Source organism: Lissotriton vulgaris, chromosome 3_1 (assembly GCF_964263255.1).
Source record: "Lissotriton vulgaris chromosome 3_1, aLisVul1.2, whole genome shotgun sequence".
Taxonomy (NCBI): Eukaryota; Metazoa; Chordata; class Amphibia; order Caudata; family Salamandridae; genus Lissotriton; species Lissotriton vulgaris.
In genome coordinates this window covers 909096259-909119041 of record NC_141689.1, presented here as the reverse complement: position 1 = coordinate 909119041, position 22783 = coordinate 909096259, and the positions used below count along the sequence as shown (strand labels likewise).

Sequence of the window (22783 nt, the reverse complement as noted above, 5' to 3'; positions counted from 1 at the left end):
CAAGAATAACTCAGGAGGTTCCGCACCAAACGGCGAGTCTCATTTTCCCTTCTCAAATACGGATCGGGGGTCTGTTGTCGGCCTTTCACAAGGCCTGGAGGGACATCACAAGCGGTGCTTGGGTCCTGCAGACCATCCAGGATTTGGGTCCTGCAGACCATCCAGGGTTTTCACATCGAGTTTTACGATACACCCCGCCAGACAGGGTTTCCTCGTCCTATCAGTTTTTCCGTAGCCGATGCATGTCTGGTGGACGAAGAAATTGCTGAGCTGCTCCGCAAAGGGGCGATCTGTCGGTTGGTCCTACACCCCCCAGGGTTTTTTGAGCAATATCTTCCTGGTGGAGAAAACAGACGGGGGGGGAAGCGGCCAGTCATCAACTTTTTTTGGGAGTTCAATGGTTGGTTGATGGAACGCCATTTTTAAAATGGAGGGGACACACCTCCTTCGGGATGTTCTCCTTCTGAACGACTGGATGGTGAGGCTTCTTTCCTCATCAATTCAGGCAATCTTTCCGGGGCCCCTACACTATCGGGCACTGCAGCGCCTAAAGGCACACCATCTCAGGAGAGGGTTGTCCTATGACCAGATGGTTCCTCTATCAGGCAAGGTCAAGGAGGAAATGTCCTGGTGGCTCTCCCACATATACGCCTGGAATGGCAGGGCCGTCCCAGACATAGTGTTAGAGTCCGACGCTAGTAGGTCGGGGTAGGGGGCCCGCTGCGGCGATTTTTCTACCGGCGGCGCTAGGTCATTAGAAGAACAAGCGATACACATCAACTGTTTGGAGCTTCTTGCAGGCTCTTTTGCGGTTCGATGTTGGACCAGAAACAGGGTTCGTTCCTGCATCCTGTTGAAAATGGACAATGTTATGTTATGTTAAATTTTATTTATTCAGCGCACGTACGCCCGTGGGCTTCATGGCGCTATCGAAGTTTTTTGGGAACACAGCATAATACTGAAAGGTACATTTCGCAAGGGTACATTTCGCACTTATTTAAGGATAGGCCTGTCTAAAAAGCCATGTTTTAAAGGCCTGTCTGAAGGTAAGAAGACCGTCACACTGTCTTAAAGGCAGTGGCAAGGAGTTCCTTAAGGAGGCGGCAAGGTAGTGGAAACAACTACCGCCCTGACGTTTTTTCTTAAATAAGGGGACCATTAGCAGATGTTGGTGGGCCGAGCGAAGGTTACGTGAAGGGATGTATTTGCATACCAAATTCCTTATGAATTTGGGACCCTTGTCCTGCAAGGCTTTAAAAATAATGCAGCCGGCTTTGAATGCAACTCTCTGGGCTACTGGCAGCCAGTGAAGATTTTCTAATCCTGGGCTAATGGATTGCCATTTAGGTTGCTTACAAATGAGCCTGGCTGCCTGGTTCTGGACATACTGTAATCTATTTAGCTGACCTGCTGGAAGACCTAGGTACAGACTATTTGAAAATTCAAGAATCAGAGCGGAATAAGTTAAGAGGTGGGCAATTTTCTTTATCTTTCTCAATTGAAAGAAACTGAATGAAACTACCGTCCCTATCTGACCTTTAAGCAATAGATCCTCACCGAGAGTCACCCCTAAGCTCTTTACTGTGTGGGATTTGGTGGGTGGAATTCCCCTGTCAGATGGCCAGAAATGGGGCCCCCAACTAATTTCACTTTTCCCGGGCAAGACAAGTTCTGTCTTGCCCGGGTTAAGTTTGAGGTGGTTCAGATTCATCCATCTCTGGATATGGGTCAACGCGGTGCGTTACATCAACCGCCTGGGGGGCCCTCGGTCTCAGACTCTAGCGAACTTGGGACAACTGCTGTGAAGTGCCTTTCTACCGTGGATGGTCACTATTGTTGGAAGAGACTCATTGACTCATGGGAGTTATAGTTTATTACAGGACTGTTGTCACTTATGTTTTTGCTGAAATATCGTTTTTTACCTTGTATTGGGATAAAAGATGTTGTTTGGCTTTTTCTGAAGGCTGCTGGAAAAAATATGGTTTAATAAAGCGAAGAAGGAAAAAGCATAATCCTCGCCTCCGCGTCTTTAATAGAATTGAAACTTACCGTTACTAAGCTAGGAAAATTTCGATTCTCCATCTGTTCCATACACTCTCACTTAACATCCCAAGAGTGGGCATCCAAAAGGTACACTACTTGTGCTTGAACTGTGTCTGGCAAAGAAGAGGAGCATAGATTGGGTTGACATGTGTAAACCCTTGGAGGCAGGTTTGGACAGCACCTCATCAGCTCAAATAATACCAAGCATTACTCTGCAATTTGTGGTGGAAGGTCCCACTCTTAAATGAAAAAAGAATGGTGCTGTATAAATCTTATTCTGGAAAGAGTCCTATGTGAGATGCATGGCTGCCTAGGCATCACATAAAAGTGCGTTGTCTTCTCTACTGTGATGCGAACCACACTGAAAGTATGAGCTAAATGTCGAAATGGGTTATGCCTACTATCTGTCATTCTTAAGGGGATCATTGAGAAATTATAACTTATATCGAAAATTGGAGCGCCGATCCTTTGAAGCTTGAAGACATGGGGGATGTGTGGAAGTGGGGGACCTCTTCCACATAGATGAGATCAAATTCTTCCCACAAACTAAGAAAGATTTGGACCTATGGGAGAACGAGGGCTTCTGCTATTAGCAAGTCCTCCAATTGGTGGGGCAAGCCAAGGTTGGGGTGGTGCTCTGTCTGAGACAATCTTTGATTGAAACAAATACAGCCTGGTTGTGGGGAGTGTCACTCATCTACAAGATCTTAACCTAGCCAGAGGGATCTGTGGGCCTGCCCTTCCGGGAATAATGAGTGAAGAAATTGAGTCCCAATAGAAATAGACAAAGTGGAGGCTTATTTTGCAGAGACAAAATACTCTCTCACCAAGCACAAGTGAAAGAAATGCAGATAAAATATTATATAGGTGGCAGTATACTCGGGTTTGCCTACATAGATATGACAACATGAGACCAAACACTTGCTGTAGAGGGTGTAATGAACTAAGAATATTGACACTCTCATTATGCACATTTCCACATCTAGCTACATATTGGATCGCAAACTTTGCTGGGTATTTTTACCTGGTTTGGAGGAACTAAATTGTGCACAGGGTACATAGATGCATAATACAAGACACCAAGGCTATATAGTGTGAAGAGAAGTTGATAGCCAAAGGGCAGGGAGTTGCATTTATCAATTTGATGAAATTGACAACCACTGAGTTTTGTAGTTATTGTTAACCTTTTTGATAAAAATGATTGAACATTAAAAATCTGAACTTTATTGATTCAGACAAAGACAGACATAACCTGGTAGGAGGTTCTGACCCGTCCCATAAAGTCAGTGAAAGAATGTTCACTCTTCCTCCCTTTCCCATGCATTCAGCCTTGCCAATCAAGGATAATTTTGAGTGCTGCATATATAAATCCTTTGTTTTTATTTTAATTGTGCTAAATTGCAATTATAGCCAAACCTAATTGGTATATTATTACAATATATCAGCAAATGGGTTTCTAGCGCACCATTTTTATTTTGATCTACTTTGTCTTCCAGATGTGACTCCATTAAAAAAAAATTATTTCATGGCTCTATATGCCTGTCTTGCCCCACTGTGAAATATCGTTCTCATTTTCAGATCTCGGATTACAAACCTCTTTTGCTAGAGCATCACTTCTTGTTTGGATTCACTATGTCATCGGCAGGAGTACAGATGAAGCAGTAACATGACAAATTAACTGACTAGAAATACCGCTGAATTGTGAGGTTCTTCGATGCGCCTTCTTTGTTAAATTGACTAATTAATGGCTTGATTCTGATTTTGCTGAGTGTGCCAGGTAACTGGATGTCTTGAGCAAAGTTGTATGCAAATGCTGGAAGTCCAGGAATTCATTGACATATGAAAAAGGCTTAACAGGACAAACATTCTTTCTTCATGTTTTTCATAGTTCTATTGATTTTATTAGTGTCACAGATGAGCTGCCTTAACACGTTTGGCTCTTCTATTTCAATGTATTATCTTATAGAGTCTACATGTTATTTACTAATTCTTAATGGAAGTGTTTATAATATAAGTTATTCTTGATTTTTGTCATTATGTTTTTTTAAGAGATGAAATTGGATTAATACCATGCCCAGAAGCGAGGTACAACCGCAGCCCTATAGTTTTGGTTGAAAACAAGCTTGGAGTAGAGAGCTGGTGCATCAAGTTTCTTTTGCCATATGTCCACAGCAAACTACTTCTCTATAGGCAAAGAAAGCAGTGGTTAAATCGGGAAGGTGAGTTATCTTTTTCTGTAAACTATTTATACGGCAAAACAATGCATATTTATTTAAGAACTTGTGTTTGTGATATAACAAAACAAAAAGTATGTGGAAAAAATGTCAATCAAGGAACTTATGTTTGAGAAAAAAAAACAATAAAAATGTTAGGTTATGCTTATCAGCATCGCCTCTGTTTATCCGCCCAAAATCCATACTTCTTTCCATAAAGAGCCAAGTTGGAGATCTAATTTATATGACCCTCAGGACAGAGAGATCAATAGGCAATCTATCGCAGAGTATTAAAAGCTAATCTTGGAGGGAATTTTTTTTTATTTCTCTAACAAGATTTTACAACCCAACAACTTTGTCAAAGAGTTATTCAGCTCTGTAAAGAGCCCAGTGAAGATGCCTGAGCATATCAACAACAATTTTAGCCATAGATTTCTTAATACACGGACAAATCTTTTCCAGACAAAAGGCGAGGAGGTTTTCAACACCTTTGTAACCAAAAATCAAATCACACCGATCTCTCAGGTAAAATAGGCGTGTAAAATACCTCCTGTTTTAGACACGGTTTCCCCTCTTAGTATCGAGCAGTTCTAAAGCTTAATTAAGTCTGCCAAATCTTATCTGGCTCTCCATTAGACCCTCGTCCACCTAAAATTGCACAACTTATCGCAGAAATCATAAGTATCCAATTGACCACGATCTTTGAGATAATCAAAACTGGTTACTTTCCTCTAGAATGAAAGAAAGCTTCCAATCTCCCATTGCAAAAAAAAAAAAAACAGCCTCAATCCACAAGACCCGATTAGCTATAGGCCTATCTCTCGGCTACCATTTCCTTCTAGGATCTCGGAAAAGCTCTGAACACAAAACTTATGTCTTTTGTAGGCACTAACAATCTGTTGGAATCTACACAATATGGATTTAGAAGTGCACACAGTACTGAGATGGCGCTTAGAGCCGTATCGGAGGACTCCAGGTCCATTCTAGATGGAGGGGAAAGGCTGCATTGATATTATTGGACCTCTCCTCCGCCTTTGACATGGTCAATCATGACATCCTGGTTGGCCGGCTCTCAAAGGTAGGAATTGGAGATTTTGCTCTTAAATTGTTAAACTCTTTCAGAAAAGAAGGATTTTAAAATGTTGCTGGGAAAAAATTTACCTCCAACCAGTTCTGCCCGTTATGTGGGGTGCCGCAGGGCTCTACGTTGAGCCCTACTCTCTTCAATCTCTACATCATCCCACTGGCAAGGCTTCTTAAATCATTTGGCTTCTCTGTGGTGTACTATGCAGACGATACCCAAATAGCAGTATCGGTATACAGCAACCCTAAAAATACAGTATCGAGATTTAGTACTTGTATGGCTCTGATACGTAGTTGGATGAGGGTTAATTGTTTAAACCTTAACTCCGGGAAAACGGAAGTTCTTCTCTTGGGTAATGATATCTCATTCTGGTAACCAAGTTGGTGGCCACAGGAAATGGGTATACTCCCCTTGCCAGCGAGAAAAGTTAGGAATTGTTCTTCGACAATAAACCTAACTATGAAGATCAGGTTAATGCCCTTGCTTCCTCAGTATTCTTTACTTTGAGACACATTCGGAAGATTTGCCCCTTCATCCCATCAGATCTTCAAAAAACGGTATTGATCACCCTTTTGTCCAAATTGGACTACCGTAATCCATGGATATTCAGAGAAGATTTCTTCTTAAACTCAATTTTATGCAAAATGCATCAGCTCGGCTTCTGTTACGAATCCTTAAACATCAATCTGTGTCTCAGACCCTGGTCAAGCTGAAAAAAAAATAGACATCAAAGCATAATGCATAGACTTTAAAGCTCTACATAATGTTGGCACAGTCTATCTACGGGACAGGTTTACCTGGTGTACTCCATCTAGAAAACGTAGGGCCTGATTACGATGACGGTGGGAACGCCACAGTCAGTGGCTGTCTCACCGCCATCGTAATACTGATTAGTCCCTGCCACATTAGGATGGCCGGCGGATGGTTGGAGGTCGGAGAGACCGACCCCATGGATTCCGTTGGAGGGATTTGTATCCCTACAACAGTGGCGGTACCTCCCAGACACCATCGTAGGGATTACAATGTCCCTTCCCGCTGGCAGTTTCATAGCGGTTTACCCGCCATGAAAAGGCAGACGGAAAGGGACATTGGGAGCCCGTAGCAGTCCCCCCTTCCTTCCTGGTCCTCCGGCATGGCCCTTGTGGGGCACTTATGGTGACCCCCAACATATTCCTGAACCGCATGGTGCCTGCCACATAGTGCAGGGATATGAACAGGGTGCATTCTTTGTACTGCGGCATGTGCTGCAGCCCACAGCACCTATCGCAATACAAAATATACACTTTGCGACCACCTTGAAGGCGATTGCATCGTGATTTAGGGTATGTGACCGCCGCCAGCTTGTCTGGCGGTCCTGTTTCACACCAGGATGGCGGTTGGATGTAAGTTCGACCGCCATCCTTATCAGGCTCATTGATCCTCTGATGCCAAGCTACTAGTGCTGCCCACGACTAAACGAGCATCATGGGGAGGTAGAAGTTTCTTTTTGGGAGCAACATATTTGTGAAAATCATTCCCCATTAATCTGAAGAACTGCCTAGACCTCTTGACCTTCAGGAAATCTTTCAACATCTGGCTCTTTAGTCATTAGAGTAGCACTCCATCTTCTTAAAGTCAGAGAGCAACGCCAAGACGCCTCATGGCATTCGAGCGCTTTACAAAACTAAAAATAAGTCAAATCAGTTTGTCCATGAGCGGGTTACTGTTTCAGTGGTGCAGATAAGCCGTAGCTGCCGAATTCTAGCACTTCATTTTTTTCTCATCTGAATATAAAGTCTCTTAAGCTAAGTTGCCTCAATAAATAGTTTAATTTTTTTATTGTTGATAGTCTGTGAATCATGGTTTGAAGTTTGCCATCATAATGGCGCCCTGAACTATGAACATTGCTTTGCAGTTTACCAACTATAAGAGATTATTATTATCTTTTTAATAAAATATTAAATGGGTACTATTTTGTGATGTAGGTTTTTAGAGCTTGGAATTAAGACAGGGTCTTGACCGCATTAGGGGTGCTAGGAAGCGAAGTGGAGTGAGGTCGTTCTTCGAGAGAATTCAAATGAGAGATAAGAGGTATTTTAACCCTTTCGATGCTGATGACGAGCACAGCTCGTCATGATGCACGGTTGAGCTGTGCTGATGACGAGCTGAGCTCGTCATGAAACAATGGGAAATGGGCATCATCCAGCACCGGAGGGGAAAACACCTAGCAGCGAAGGTGATAAGTAGTGGAAGTAAAAGTGTGACTATTGTGAAAAGATGAAAGGCAAGTGTGTGGGAAATGGACACTAGTGTGTGGGACTGGGAATTGGGAAGTGAGGAGGTGAGGGTCAATGAGAGTGAGTCGATCATCTACATTTGATGGGTGATGTAAATAGCGGTGCAAATTGTGTTGGTAAATATGGGTTTCTTAACAACTTCAGTACTAGCTAGGAAGAGATGAATTTGATGCACAAGAACTATACTTGTTTGGTGAGTAAGGATTCAGAAGAGTATAGGGAGAGGAGGTATGTAGAAGTAAGACGTGATTAGAGGTAGAGTTTGAAAGGGGAGAAGTTGTGGCATTAGGGCCAGAGCTGCCGACTTTGGAGCTGGGGAACCAGGTTTAAGCCTTGGCTTCCTGTGATTCTGGCCAAATCACTTAATCTCATCCTGCCTACCAAAAGTAATAAAACACTAATGTGTCCTTGTGTAACATAACTGGTGCTCATTTAATCATTTAAAGCACTCGAATCCCTTTGCGTCGAGATCGCGCAATATAAAACTGCAAAAAAATTAGGATAGTGGTTACAGCAGAAGTAGGAGCTTATGGAAGAAGTGTGGTAGACAAGGCAAGGTTGGACAAAGACAGGCTGTGGGAGAGTAAGGTTGCATTGTATTGGTGGGTAGGAAGGAGGAGAGAAAGGAGTAGCTGGCGAAGGAATGAAGCTGGCAAAGCAGTTGGGGGAGAGGAACAGTATGAGAAAGACAGCAGCTGGTGGTAGGAAAAAAAGGAGGCGACTGGCAGGGTGCTTTGTTGGTGGATGACTTTATCAAGAATGGTACATTTGGTAAGGGTAATATGAAGACCGAGCCAGTACAGGAGCGAATATTACAGAATTAGGAGTAGGAAAGAGGGGAAGAGAACAGTTATTCAAGATTGGAGTGGAATTTAAAACTGGGTAAGTGCGATTAGAGGTAGGAGAAAGTTTACAGCAGTAGGGAGACGGTGGCAGTGTCTCTCCGACCTGCTGTTCACCCGCTGGAAGAATAAGACCAAAGACTGTCTGTCTTTATTGCGAAGGCTGCGAGGAGTTAAGAAGCAATTTTAAAACTTGGTATCGTTTTTTAAATTTTATGTGATTGATTTCAATAATCCAAATTAATTAACTGCTGAAATTCTCCTGACACTCTCCCCACATTGCCTGGGCTCGATACTGCAGCCTGCCCGCCCCGGTCCGACTCGGCAATTATTGCCATAGAGCGGAGGGCGGACAGGTAAGAGCCAGGCACATCCACATCTACTCAGTGCTCTAGTCGTTACCTTAAGCAGGGCTATTTAGCCACGCCTCTCCACTAAGCGCGCAGTGGTTGCGCGCAGGGGGCGCCTTCGAGCGCGCCTAAGAAGCGCCGAAGAAAAGCCCGTCTGCGCCCGTCCGCGACAGGACGGGACCAAGGGCCATGGCTCCAACACCTAGGACTCCCGACCCACAGGTTAGCACTACAATATCCTACTCAAGGAAAAATCTTCTTCGTCTGAAACCTATTTCTCCGGCTACCTGATGTGCGAGATGTGGCCTAATTTTGAGGGTCCGTTCTCATGTGTAAAATGTCGCTTTCAGGCTTTTTATACATGTCCAACAAGGGATAATCTATCAGTCGTTTCTACTACAGCCCCGGCAGAGCAGCCCCCTCAGACACCCTCCCTATCCTGTCCAGCCAGTTTACTTGCTGATAGCTATATCGCCGGAAAGGGACCTTCAGGACAAAAATGTTTCCTACTGAACATACACTCCCTACCTAAAAACTACCAGCAACAATGGGACCTTATTAACACAGACATGCCAGACATCTGTTTTCTCACGGAGACCTGGCTAAAACCCCATACAGTCCCCGCAATTATGCTAGGAATCCCTGTTGGATATAAGATTCTTCATCTAGATCGCCCGATAAAAATAGGAGGGGGTGTGGCTGTTGTTTATAAAGAGAGTCTAAAAGTCGCAGTACTTGATCAAAGATGTGATGCTCAGATGGAAATAATGATTTTCAAAATTTCCCTCTCCTCTAAAACACAGTGGAAAGGAGCACTAGTATATCGCCCTCCTGGCCCATGCTCAGATTTCTCACTCACTCTTATGGAACTATTAGCCCCTTATTTTAGAGCCAAGGAAGATTTTATTCTCCTTGGAGATTTTAATGTTCACATAGACTTACCTAATCACCCTGATAGCATGTCCCTGCTCGCCGATCTCTCTAGTTTGTGACTGAAAATCCAGAACAAGGGCCCAACACACTCGGGTGGGCATACACTTGACCTAATCTTAACTAATTGCCCTCAAATAACATGCTGCCTTCCCACTACTATCAGTTGGTCAGACCACTATATGCTAAGCTTCACCTTATTAGGTTCTCAACCACCACGCCAAAAACCTCTCCCCGCAATATGGAGACAAAAATGGCATAAAATAACTGTAGAAGGATTGCAGAAAGTATGGAAAGAGCCTTCCCTCTCCAAAGACGATGACATTGAACTAAGCCTATCTAAGTTTAATAATGCACTCCTGGAATCAATCGATCTACTTGCACCGCTGGAACTACATAAACAATGCTCTAAAACTAAGCAGGAAATATGGTATACGGAAGATCTAAGGGCAGAGAAACAACAATGTAGGAGATTGGAGAAAATGTGGAGGAAAACACACACACCCATTAGTAAAAAACGTTATTTGGAGGCACAATCTAACTACTATAAACACATAAAACAAGCCAGGAGAAATAGACTTGAGTTACAGATAACAGAGGCAGGAAACTCTAGAGAACTATATAAAATCTTGCAATCATTTGTCAAGCCTATAGCCTGCGAAAGTCCGGATGATTTCAGTCAAACTCTATGCGATGATATTTCTGCATTTTTCGAGGATAAGATTGAACTGATTTACGAGAAAATCACCAAAGCTTCAAATATCAGGGATACTGCTGATTTTCCCTGCTTCCGGTCAGCCAAGAGTGAAAGCAGCAGGCTTACTTCGATTCCAGAGATCAGCCTGTCAGAAGTCACTACCCTATATAACCTAATCAAATCAGGCTCACCCACAGACTTACTGCCTGCTAAGATGATAGCTCCATTAGGCAGCCTGTTAGCCCCGAGCTTTAAATCATTGATTAATCTCTCCCTTAAGGAAGGAAAGATTCCCAGTGTCTGTAAAAAGGCAGTTGTGAACCCTGTCCGCAAAAATACTGCGTTACCATGGTCTGACCTTAACAACCTCCGTCCAATATCCCTCCTACCCCATCTGAGTAAGATGGCTGAGAGGCACGTCAACACTCACCTGTCTAAATACATTGAGGCAGCGGATGGTCTGGACCCTTCTGAATCTGGGTTCAGGCCAAATCACAGCACAGAATCAGCTCTCCTCTCCGTGACCAATACCATCCGGATGGCACAGGACAGAGGAGGCTCTATGATTCTGGTGCTGTTAGATTTGTCCGCTGCCTTCGACACGGTGTCTCATGACACCCTCGTCAGTCGTCTGGAGGGGGTAGGGGTTGACGGAATGGCCCAATCATGGTTAAAAAGCTTTATATCTGGTCGCTCACAAAGTGTTCAATTGGACTCCCATTCTTCCATCTTTAGGGAGCTCACAAAGGGGGTTCCACAGGGCTCATGCCTAAGCCCCACATTGTTTAATGTGTATGTGGTCCCCCTGGCGAAAATTGTGAGAGAACATGGGTTCACACCAATATCTTATGCTGATGACACCCAGCTATTATTCCCTTTCCAGAACATGACACCAGCAGTGAAAAGCTCTTTTGCTGCAGGAATGAGAGCGATAGCCGGATGGATGACCTCCAACTGCCTGCAGTGTAATGTAGGCAAGACGGAGGTCATGCTCTTTGGAGATGCCCCACTCCTCTTGTCACCTGAGTGGTGGCCTCCTGAATTAGGTACGGCCCCATGCCCAAAAGAAACTGTAAAAAACCTAGGTGTTAAGCTCGATCAGTCCTTGGTACTCAAAGATCATGCCACACAGGTTACAGGAACCTGCCTGAGGGTGATTGGCCTATTGAGGAGAGTCTTCCCCTACTTAGCAGACCATCACAGAAAAACACTAGTGCAGACCCTAGTAATCAGCAGGCTGGATTACTGCAATGGGCTGCTCATATCTACTAATGAGGAACAGCTAGGCAGGCTACAAGTTGCCTAGAACACGGCTGCTAGGCTGATTTTAAATGCTCCAGCCAGATCCCCCTCCCGTCCCCTGTTAAGCTACACTGGCTACCCATTCGCCAGAGAGTGAAATTTAAGATATGCTGCATCATTCATAAATGCTTGTTCGGATCTGGCCCCAGGTACCTAACGGAGATCTTTAAACCTTATGAGCCAGGTCGAACCCTGCGCTCCAAAAATCAAGCCTTGCTCCAGATACCTAGGATTAAAAGAGAGAGACAGGGAGGCCGAGCCTTATCATACAAAGGCCCCACTCTCTGGAACTCCCTGCCTCCCACTCTTAGGCTAAATTCTAATCTGCCGCATTCAGGAAATGCCTGAAGACCTATTCTCTATCTAGTAGCCTCTCACCAATGTTATATAGATATCTCTGTCTGGCTCAGCACACGGAAAGAACAAAAGCGCGTAGATACCTCTTCGGGGGTCGAATTCCTGCGCTATAAAAGAGCTAAAAATAAAATTAAAATAAATGGAATAGAACGAAGACTTGGTAAAAGTGAGAGGAACAAAGCACCGAGATGGTAGTGGGTAGTTACATGATTAGTAGTAATTTGGTGAAAGGATAGGTAGGAAGATGTAAGCAGAGTGACATGGGCATGGAGCTCAGAGAATGTAGGAGGAGGTGGGAAGTGTAGAAGAAGAAGAACCGGGCAGTCGGTGGGAGGAGTAAGTTAACAGTGGGTGTGGTTTGCCGGAGACATAATAGAAACACTTGGATAACACCAAAGGGGTAAAAAGGTATGAGAAGGGGTTTTGGTGGGAAACCTCTGTCAGGAAAACAAGCCAGCATTCATACGCTTTGAGACCGGATGCAGAGCTTTTCTCTGTGACTGTTTGAGGGACTTTTTAGAAAACCAGTTGCTCTGGCAATAGGTCGTTTGCAAAGAGAGTTAGAAGTATAACTCGATGAGAGATTAAGGGGGAAATGGAGAGCGCCTCAAGCTGAGGACACAGTCCCCAGCATATGTGGGACAATTCTTTAATTTAAGAGTCTAAGCAGGGCGATGCAAGCAAGAGTTGGTCTGTATGATGGCGCGTGGCCCTACGTGGGCCCACAATAGACCTAGGCCTCTCCCTATACCTAGCAGTCGGTTTGTGTGTGGCCCATTCCAGTCAGCTGATGATGTAGGGTTATACATGTTAGTGTAATGAAGTGGAGAGATGTATTTTCATATTGTGACTGTCCAACAGCGGTTCCTGCAGAGGGTAACTGGAAGCCTAGTCACACAGCATACACATCTGAATGTCTCAAGTCTCTCTCGCTGTGAACGACAATATGCTCAGTCTTGCAGCTATTCTCCCTCTACACCCCCAAAGCTCTGGCCATTTCTGGACTGGGGCTGGACCCTTTTTAGGTCGAAGCCTACCAGACCGCGCAGAAGACTTGTGTGGACATACTGAGAGCTCCTCGAGAACGCATTCTACCTAATGCTTACCAATGACTTTGTGGTTTGGAATTAACATTTTCTGGCTTTGTTTGCTGGCGTTTTTTGTTTTAGGCTATCTAGCATGTCTTCTTCCCTCCTGTGGAGCATACACCATTGCTCCTTGTACTCCTCTGCAAGTGATCCCTTTCTGTAAAAAGGTCTTTAAATGCTGTTCTTATCTTGTCACTCTACTGTGTATTCAAAGTCAGTTCAAATGTCAGGCTCTGTTTTCGGAGGGAGCTTGGTGTTTTCTTTTTTTATCTCTGACTTCTAATTGAGAGGCTTTATGTGACAATCATGCTGGGTACTGGGAAAGAAAAGCAACATTTTAATATCTGTAAATGAAATGTGCACTATTTCAGAATATATCAGAATCAGGAAAGCCCAAATGGAGTGTGGCAGAAACCAATATTGTAATATTAACAAATCCGTACACTAGGTTATGCTGTTTCCAAACATCCTATATCTGCTGTATAGTTTTAGCAGTAAAGCTGAATGTACAAATCGAATGGTCATTTAAATTGAAAATGTGTTGTCTGTAATGGCAGTACACCAGCACACTATACATCCTCTATCCTACGCCCCTCTATGACACTCTGCTTCGTTCCACTCTGCTCTTCGCTCCACGCCAATGCTTGCGTTTTTCTATTTCCTGGACCGCAGTTTTTTTTTTAACCATTATTTTGATTGTATGACTTGTTTCACTGCTCACATATAGGGGAATTATTTTTCTTCTTTTTTTCTTTAGCACGCCTTAGAATGCAAGTGTTTTATTTGTTTTGTTGTCTTCCTTATTTGCTGCTGCCCTCCTGAAATTCAGCCCCCTCATCAGTTGCTGCATGTTGCCTCTTCACCACCAACACCACCATCGCCCACAGCGTGTCCATTGCTTGCTTCTTCACCCTTTTTGTTTTTACTTTTTATTTATTACCCTGCCGCAAACTCCTCTGTTGCTGTCCTTCTCACTACTTGTTGACCCTACACAGTTAATTCGATCCCTGCCCTCTTCTCTATTCCTCTCCTCTTTCACAGAAGTGTGTGGAGAAGTGTGGCTCAATGGTTAAAGCGGCAGACCCTGATACTTTATTTTTTTAAAGTTGACCTATCCTCAAAAGTGGAGTCCACCATCTTGAAATGGTAAAGAAAACCATTATTAAAACGTAATGGTGATGCAAGCTCACGTACGTCATTCTTCTTGGCCATTACAGTGTCATGATGTGTACACATGGCATTTGTGCACTCCTAGTCACATCATTTTTTGAGATACTTTTTTTTGTTTTTGTCAATACTGCAGATCATTGGCAAAAAATATTTGGCAAGACATTTTGGTCAAAAAGGTTTTGGCAGTGCTTGTTCGTAAAAGGCCCCTGAAGAAGGAAAATACTGCAAGTTGTGGTGGAAATATTGCCAGCTCTATTTTTCTCTCTTATTATGAAATACTGGCTTTTAACCCTCAGTTTTGCTGTTACCCAACCTGACTAGCAGTGCTTCCACCTACGAGTACGTAGCATATTTTACTGTGAAGTAATAATCTGCATGAGGGTCATGTGCAAGTTGTACCTTGCTTCTTGCCCCGACGATTTTGGTCTCTGATCAACTCTGGTCCCAGAGGACAGACAAAGATATTTTTCGATGAGTCGAGGAAAGCAAGGGGGCCTCTCAAAGGAAGGACAATTATTTATTTTATTTTTTCTTTTAGTTTACTGATTTTTGTGCTTCTGACATTGCCCGTTTAAATCCAATATCTGTGTTTCTTTAAAAATCGCATTTTATAAATTGCTTACCAGTTACGAGGCTCCTTCCCAATTCCACTACAGTGGTGGCACATAACTGTTTTTCATTAACAACAAGAATATTTTGTCTGTGTGCCCTTGTGATCATACCCTTTTCTGTAGCACATTATATTGCATTTCTGCTGTATGTTAACTCAGTAAATTGCAGAGGTTACAGTTAACTAATTTATGTTACTCCGTTTCTGAAAGATTGAAGATTGATTCTGCTTGACTTCATCTTCATTTGTCAGAGTTCTATTTCTGACTCACCCTCCCGACCTAGTTACTCGTACTGTTTGTGACTGAGGTTGCATTTTAGCACTTTGCCACTGTGGACTATCGGGATAAAGAAACACTATATTGGCCAAACGTTGATAACTGGAGTTCACTGGGTGGCGATTTTAGTGCAAAATGACTCTATGGATAAACCACCCTCTTTACTATATTATAGGCAGGGCCACTGGAATTATCCAATTATGTGGCTCTGTGTTTCCACCTAATTATGGATTTGATGCATTTGCCAAATAGTCCATCATCTGCCGCATAATTTGCAGAATTCAGCATAAAGAATGTTTCTACTTGAACCACATCAAAGTTACTAAATGGAGATGTGTTGATGCGCTGTCCATTGCTAAAGGAGTCTTATCGATTGTATGTGATTTCATAGAAAAACGATTTCATAAAATATCATTACTGAGGAACCATTTCATCTAAACTGTTTAAATAAAATGTTAAGAATGAATGGCATTTACCTTTTTGTAGAAACCAATTCATAGAAAGTTTTTTGGGTCGAAATTGGCTTTTGAATGTTTATTATATGAAAATGCAGTGGTTGCAGTTCCTAATTTCAGAAACATTTTTGTCGGAGATACTTATTTCAGTACTTTACGTCAGGGGACATTATTTCATATTTATATCGTCCACATTGTCGGACAATTACTTTGGATGCTTTTAATTCTCTGAGCCATCCCCACCCATAAACAAAATCTATCGCTAACCCCTCACCACCCCTAAACACTATCAATCCCTGCCCCCTAAAGGCCCTCACTACACCTAAACAACACTAATCCGTGAAGCCTAAAAGCCCTTCATAGCCCCAAAATCCACCATCCCTGACCCCTAAAATCACTCACTACCCCACCCATTCCTAAACCCTAGAATCCCTTTCTATGCCTAACACCCAACATCCAATACCCCTTAAAACACCTCAGCACACCCAAACTCCACCCTTCCTTGAACTCTTGACGGTAGATGAAAGATAGTTTTATGGTTCTCCGAGGTCTAACTTGAAGATCACCTAGGGTTGGCCAGCAGTCTAGAAGGGTGTGTGTTTGTGAGTCTGCTAAAATTGCTTGGGGTAATGTGAGAATCTGCTAAGGGCTCCTGAGCCATCGGATGGTCTGTGGTGACCAGCTGAGTGTCTGTTTAATAGACAGTTGAAGTAGTCAGAGGGACTTTCATTGACAAGCTGAAGAACTCTGAGGGCCAGTAGTGGAGAGTGAAGAGTAGGATAGTCTGTATAGGGGTTCTGAGTGGTGACATAGTTGTACTTTGAACTCACTATGCCTCAACAGTAAGACCGTGTGTCAGCACCTTAAGCAGGCATCTATCTACAGCCTCCCTAATGTATAAATACTTTTGGACAGGAGGAGCCTGGAGGAGGCCCCTTGCTTTTACTTTAATCTCCTTTAATCTCCTTCTCTAAAACCTACATCAACAGGTGTGTAAAGGCCCCCTTAGCAGGCACCTGACCGACACACATATGCCTGCCTATGCTGTTGGGGATGACAGTGGTCCTTGCAATAGACCACTATAAACTTGCATAGCTACTGCCTATACTAAATATGTTTGCTGTGTGTGGGGGAAGCTTTCATTGCTACTACCTCAATTGTGTTTCTGGGTAAGTTTGCACTGCAACTGCCATGCTGGTTCTATTCTTTGGGTATGAAAGCTTCCTCTTCTTCCTCTTCTTCTGACTGTGCTGTACCTGTCCATTGTGTGAGGGAAGCTTGCACTGCTACATGTTCTGTATACACTGCGAAAACAACTTATTTTTTTTTTAGGTCTGGGCCTTCACCCATGAATATCATATTTGTTCTCCCATTTTCGAGTTTATCTGTAAACAGACCGTTTTACTTTCTAGTGCACGGCAACAAAAGTATTCAGCAGTCACAGATACATATTTTTGCAGGTTATCTCTCTTGTGTTGGCTCAGATATCTTTTTCTTTACTCGGTTTGAGGTTTGGGGGTAAGTATCACAAAGTTTGAAGAATACTGGTGGTTTATTGGGTCCATTTAGTGTTAGGGGTGTGGAAACCACAGAAGCATGCAACTCTCAAATTCTCTTGCCGGTACGGGTAGGAAAACCTCTGTGTCCTGGGTGTGGGCTCCCCAGGGCACAGTATGTGAGCTGGCCGCAGGGGGTAGGGTCCACGGGGCCATAGTAGGCTCAGGGAGGAGGAAGTGCACAGTCCCTTTCCCTTTAAATGTTATTGGGGCCCTGAGGGATGGGGTTCCTGGGATGCTTTAGAGGCTTGGGGGCGGGGGACACCTCCCCCTTTTATTATATTAATCTGCCCCCAGGTGTGCGTCTGGAGGAGGGTTGTGAGGCCTCCCTGCCTTCAATTAAATGTAACAACCCTGGGGAATGGGGTCCCGGGTCCTCTGAAGGCTTTGGGAAGAGGACGTCGCCCCTTCCCTAATGTAATGTGGCACAGGGGCTCGCCGGGGCCTGTAATGGCTGCCAGCAACATTTTTCTCATGTTGCTGGTAGCCAATCACCGCTGGTTCCTGCGGGAGTTTGACAAATTGGCCCAAGGGAAATAAAACTCCCTAGGCCAATCGGAACACTTGATATTTAAATTGGCGCTCCCGCAAGAGTCTCTTAAACCTCAAATCTCTTGTGAACCCAACCGTCCTGATATAAAATATTTCGACCCTTAAAAAAAAAACCTACCGACCGGATTTACACCAATTAACAAAAAGCACAATCTTAGGGCTAAGATCTAGCTTCGCGCCAAATTTGGTGCAATTCTGTTCAGCTGTTTCTGCTGTAGTCCTGCCTAAAGAAGTCTATGGAAAATGCTGGGGATTTTGCATCTTGGGACCACCCACCTTTTTTCTCGGCCCCTGCTTGACTGGTCACACCAAAACATTTTGTGCACAAATCAAGCGAAAAAACAATGTTTGGGTACGTTTTGTGGAGATTTGTCAAATGGTGGTAAAGTTAGTAGCAAAACAGAAAAGACATTTCCTACCGAACTATAACTACAAACTGTCAACTGCCACTAGGTTAAAGAAGAAAAAAATATATATATACTCCTGTGGTTGGGGCACCACTTTTTCTTGAGCCAGGAGCCACAGGCACAGTCTTTTCTGCGCTAGCCCAAAGTGCAGCAGGTGCAGTCCAGCAGACAGTAGAGCCTCTTTTCGTGCATCCCAGGGAACAGCAGGGAAGTCCTTCTACAGTCCTTGTTCAGTTCCTAAATTATCTGCGGTGGAGGGTTCCAAGGATGCCATATTCATTCCCAGAAAGTGCCCTGGGGGGATGATGTGTCACCAGCAAATGGACCACCAGGTGACCTTTCTTTCTGTGACTGCTAGCCGGCTATGTGTAGCCTCTAGCAGTCCCCGAGTGCACTATTCTGTCCCCTCTCAAGATGTCGGGACCCTTTTTCAGATGTCAGGAACTTGGTAGCGCACACCAGAGGTATGGCTACTTGAGGGCTATGCGCCTGCTGGAAAAACTGTTTGGACACTGTATTTCCCTTTGTCCTGTCTCCAGCCTGTCTACTTGAACAAAGGGTAGCCCCCCAGGAGTGTCAAGGCCACCTGCCCACCTAAGGCGGCATCACCTTTGAAGCTCGCTTTTGAGCTAACACGCTGAGTGGGCTCCTGCGTAGAAAGGAGCGATAACACCTTGTCCAGTAGCAAGCTGCTATTGTTCCTGAGCCTACGAGTCATTCACACAAGTTGGGCAGAATGCTGTCTGTTGGCCAGTGCCCTTGTGAGGCCACTGTATAACTCGATCACAGAGAGGCAGCTTTCTAAAAGTTGCATTTCTATAATAGTGGTATTAAATTCATCCTTGCCATCAGGTCAGGTTTAATGCTCCAATTAATTGGATCCCTTTCTGTATCCCGCAAAGTAGTCCCATTCATAAGTTAGTCTGGCTGAGGGGTCAGCCGATAACCCTTTGTTAGCCAATAGAGTTACTAGCGTTTCCACAGCAAAGCAGCAATTTAGAAGTGTTGCTGTTAAGACATATATAAAAATACATATCCTACTTAATAATATACAACTACCTACCTTAGGGCTCTATAGGACTTTCTTAGGGGGGACTTACATATATTGTTAAGGCACTTGGAGGCTTTGCCATTAGTTAAAATGACAAAGTCGAATTAGCACTGTTACCCTTCCAGTCTGCAGTGGCAGAATGGGATCCAACTTGCACTTTTTCACATACATGGTGGCACAACCAGTGCTGCAGCCCTGGGTGGACACTCTGCCTTACAAGCCCTTGGTACCTAGGCCTTAGTGCACTCTGAGTCGATAAACCAGCAGCATCAGTCCAAAATTGTGGGGGTGGTCATGCAAAAAGAGACATTTCCTTACACTCGGTGTGCAGGCAGTTTCCACAATCGGTGCGTGTTTTTCTGAAGCAATAGGTATGGGTGCCTACTTTAGCAAGAGAAGGAGGCACGGTTGCCTATATGTGGTGACATAATATTGCCCTGTAGCTGGCGCAGAAAGCTTTGAATTATAACTACTTTGAGGAGTAGTTCATAACCCGCCAATAGGAGGCATGATACCCACAGCCTGGTAATATAGTATTTCCTGTTGGCTAGGAGGTGGCCGCCATGTAGGATTTTACCTTTCGGGTCCCTTTTGGCACTGAGCAAGTCCCTAACAAGTTAGTTATATGACGGAGGCTTCTATTGCAAGGCAACTGATTTTATTGCCCACTTCTTCTGTTTTGTAGAATAGTCTCGTCTGATATAGGTTGAAGTAGAATTGTAATTTATATCTGTAACCAACTAGTGCAGAAGGGAGAAATATGGGATACTTGCATTGGAATAGGCAAAAATGCATGTGGCTGTGAGAAAAAAATATATTTAAGCAGTTATTCATGTGTGGTTAAAATTATTCATGCAGCATATGGCAATTATGAAACACGTGTTTGGCATTATAATGCATTAAATATTAACGGACAGATGTTTTTCTTCTCTGTAGCATTTAGCTAATGGAGGAGCATAGGAGCTCTATAGTAGTTGTCAGTAAGATGATTGCCCAGGGTTTTTTGTTCACATTTGAATTAAATGTCTCCTTACGCCACTATAACAGGATGCTTTTCCTTTTTATCTGACGAGAATGAAACCATTTTGATGTAAACATTAGAGTCAGTGTAGCACCAACGGCTGAATTCTAGGAATAGCAGTTGGTATCGGTACAACATTTTTTAATTATTGCGCTTCCTGGATAATTAAACCAGACCACATTTCTCAGCTATCACACCAAGAAAAAACATTAACATGCAAGAGTAAATAATTTAAGAAGTCAGCAGGATACCATGTTATGTTTTAGTGGCGCCAGCCACATGAAAATGTGTCTTGCATATTTATTTGTTCAGCTGAAAGTTCTTCTGTAGTTTATTTTTTATTTCAAAAAGAGTTATTTTCTTTTGTGATTATACATTAAACGGACAACAAAAAATAGGGATGAGCTAGACAAGTAACAATGGTACAAGAGCTGGATTGAATAGTATACATCAATGATATGTAATGATTAAAATTATAGTTACTAAGGATATTTACTATTATTATATAAACTATACTTATAAGTTGTTTCCTGTGAAGACAAGTTATTTCTTATGATATAGCTTGATCTTCGTCATCGTAGGATTCTGTTTGAAGTGATATTTCACTAATTAACTTGTCTAGCAAAGAGATAGAGGGGAGAGTAAAATGGAAGAGTGAGAAAGATAGTTCATTGTTTGTTTGTTTTCTGGGACGCCCCTTTGCCGGGGCAGCTGTGCGCTATATAAAACGGCATAGTGGCGGTGAAGGAGAACATATAGGCTGAAAAGTGATTTAATAAAGGAGCTTTATCAAGGAGCCTCTAGAAGTTCATGTTGGTTTGGCTTATTTTTTAAGAATTTTTCTAATTTATTCCTTAGAAATTGGTTGGGTGAAATTGAAGGATAAAGTTTTATGTTGGTGGTTTGCGTTCCTCTGATGAATCATAACTGTGCCCACCTTTCATGCATGGATACTTTAAGACCATTTCAGTTAATGAAACTTATTTTGTGAGCTTGAGTGAACAGTAGTTCTAACAATAATGCATTAAGTGTCTTCAACTGATGTGACCGATGTAAGACTGTTGTATGGCATTTTAGAATCCAAGTGAATTTTCCAGATTCATGCCCTTATATAGGTACAATTCACACTGCCCTAATATAGGCATAGAAATCATTCTCTTATTTAGACATAAATACAGGCATGGCTACTTCCACCCGTATACAAAACGTCAACAATTTCTTGGAAAATCGGCTTAAGCAGTCAGGGACCTTCCCTTGCTTGAATATTGATTTGTCCAAGAACTCATGTACTTTACAAAGAACTACTATTCCCTTGGGGTTCCTTCCTGACGTTATTATGCCCAACTTTGTCAAACTAGACACCTTCAAGGTGTAAATATGCCTTCACTTGCTCTAGCAAAGACAGGGTGGTTCGGAGCAGTTCGACTAACAACTTGCCCGACGCAGCTCGCTACAGCAAGTGCCGGAGGAAGTCGACCCTCCAGCAGACGCACTGATCGAGAGGCTGCATTTCTCTCAGCGAGAATCCAGCTCCAGTGATTCCTAATTCCCCTTGCGGGGTGTTGGGAAATAGTCCGGAGACTGAGATACCAGACCTCCTTCATTCTAAACTAAAGGTATGGAGCTGGTTAGAACCTAGGGATACCTTGGATAGATTCTTGGCAAAGAAAAACTAAACCTATGCTACACCACACTTACTCCTTCCCGCGTACTAGGCTTAGGTTAGGTACATTGGGGTAGGCGTATTTTAGAAGCACCGGTTGAGTACTTTTAGCCCTTGTTATTTATGTATGTATTTATATATGGTTTAGAAACCATACAATGCTCTTACAGTATTATTTCATATTGTTCTCGCTGTACGCATTATACTTTGCAGTCTGCATTACGATTGTAGTAGTTCAGTTTACTTGCATGAGAAAGAAGACTGTTCAATAAAACCTTTTATTGAAAACCCCTGTCTCTATTTTTCTGCACCTCTATAGAAACGAAGCATGCACGAGTGACTGGGTGAAATACTTATCTATTGTTTCCGCAGCTCTAGAGATACTTTTTTTATTCTTGGAAAACAAAGTTGTCATCTTTATGCGGTTGTCAGAAACAAATCCCTTCTTTTGGATTCGAGAAAGTTTCTAGTGACCTCTGAGCTAGCTGGCATTCACTATTAAGTTTAATATATTCGATAGACACCTAGTTGACCTCAGTCCTACGTCTAATCTATAGGATACATTTTTCCAATGCGCAGAGCCTATTTGGAATATAGGAACTACACTACATGGCGCCCAACGTTTGGTAAGGCACTAATTTACCGCTAGATACTAAAGTAACTCAGTCGTGCTTTTTGCAGAGACCCCTTTTTCCCTTAAAATACTCCAATAGATGTCTGGAGTGGGTAAAAGGATAAAGTATCCGCCATAACTGAGTAGGACGAAAATCCTATGTATTAGTTTTTGGTTTATTCAATGTTGAAGGAGACAGTGTTCCAAAATATTGTGCACCTTATCT

The 22783-nt window shown here is 43.2% G+C and overlaps 1 protein-coding gene across 1 annotated transcript in view; it reads left to right on the top strand.

The window, feature by feature from the left end:
• PTAR1 (protein prenyltransferase alpha subunit repeat containing 1) overlaps window positions 1-22783 on the top strand; it is a 276298-nt gene that overhangs the window by 25514 nt on the left and 228001 nt on the right. The window contains exon 2 of the mRNA XM_086961251.1: window positions 4093-4262. Within this exon, the coding sequence (XP_086817377.1) occupies window positions 4093-4262 (170 nt within the window). The remainder of the gene's footprint in view (window positions 1-4092; window positions 4263-22783) is intronic.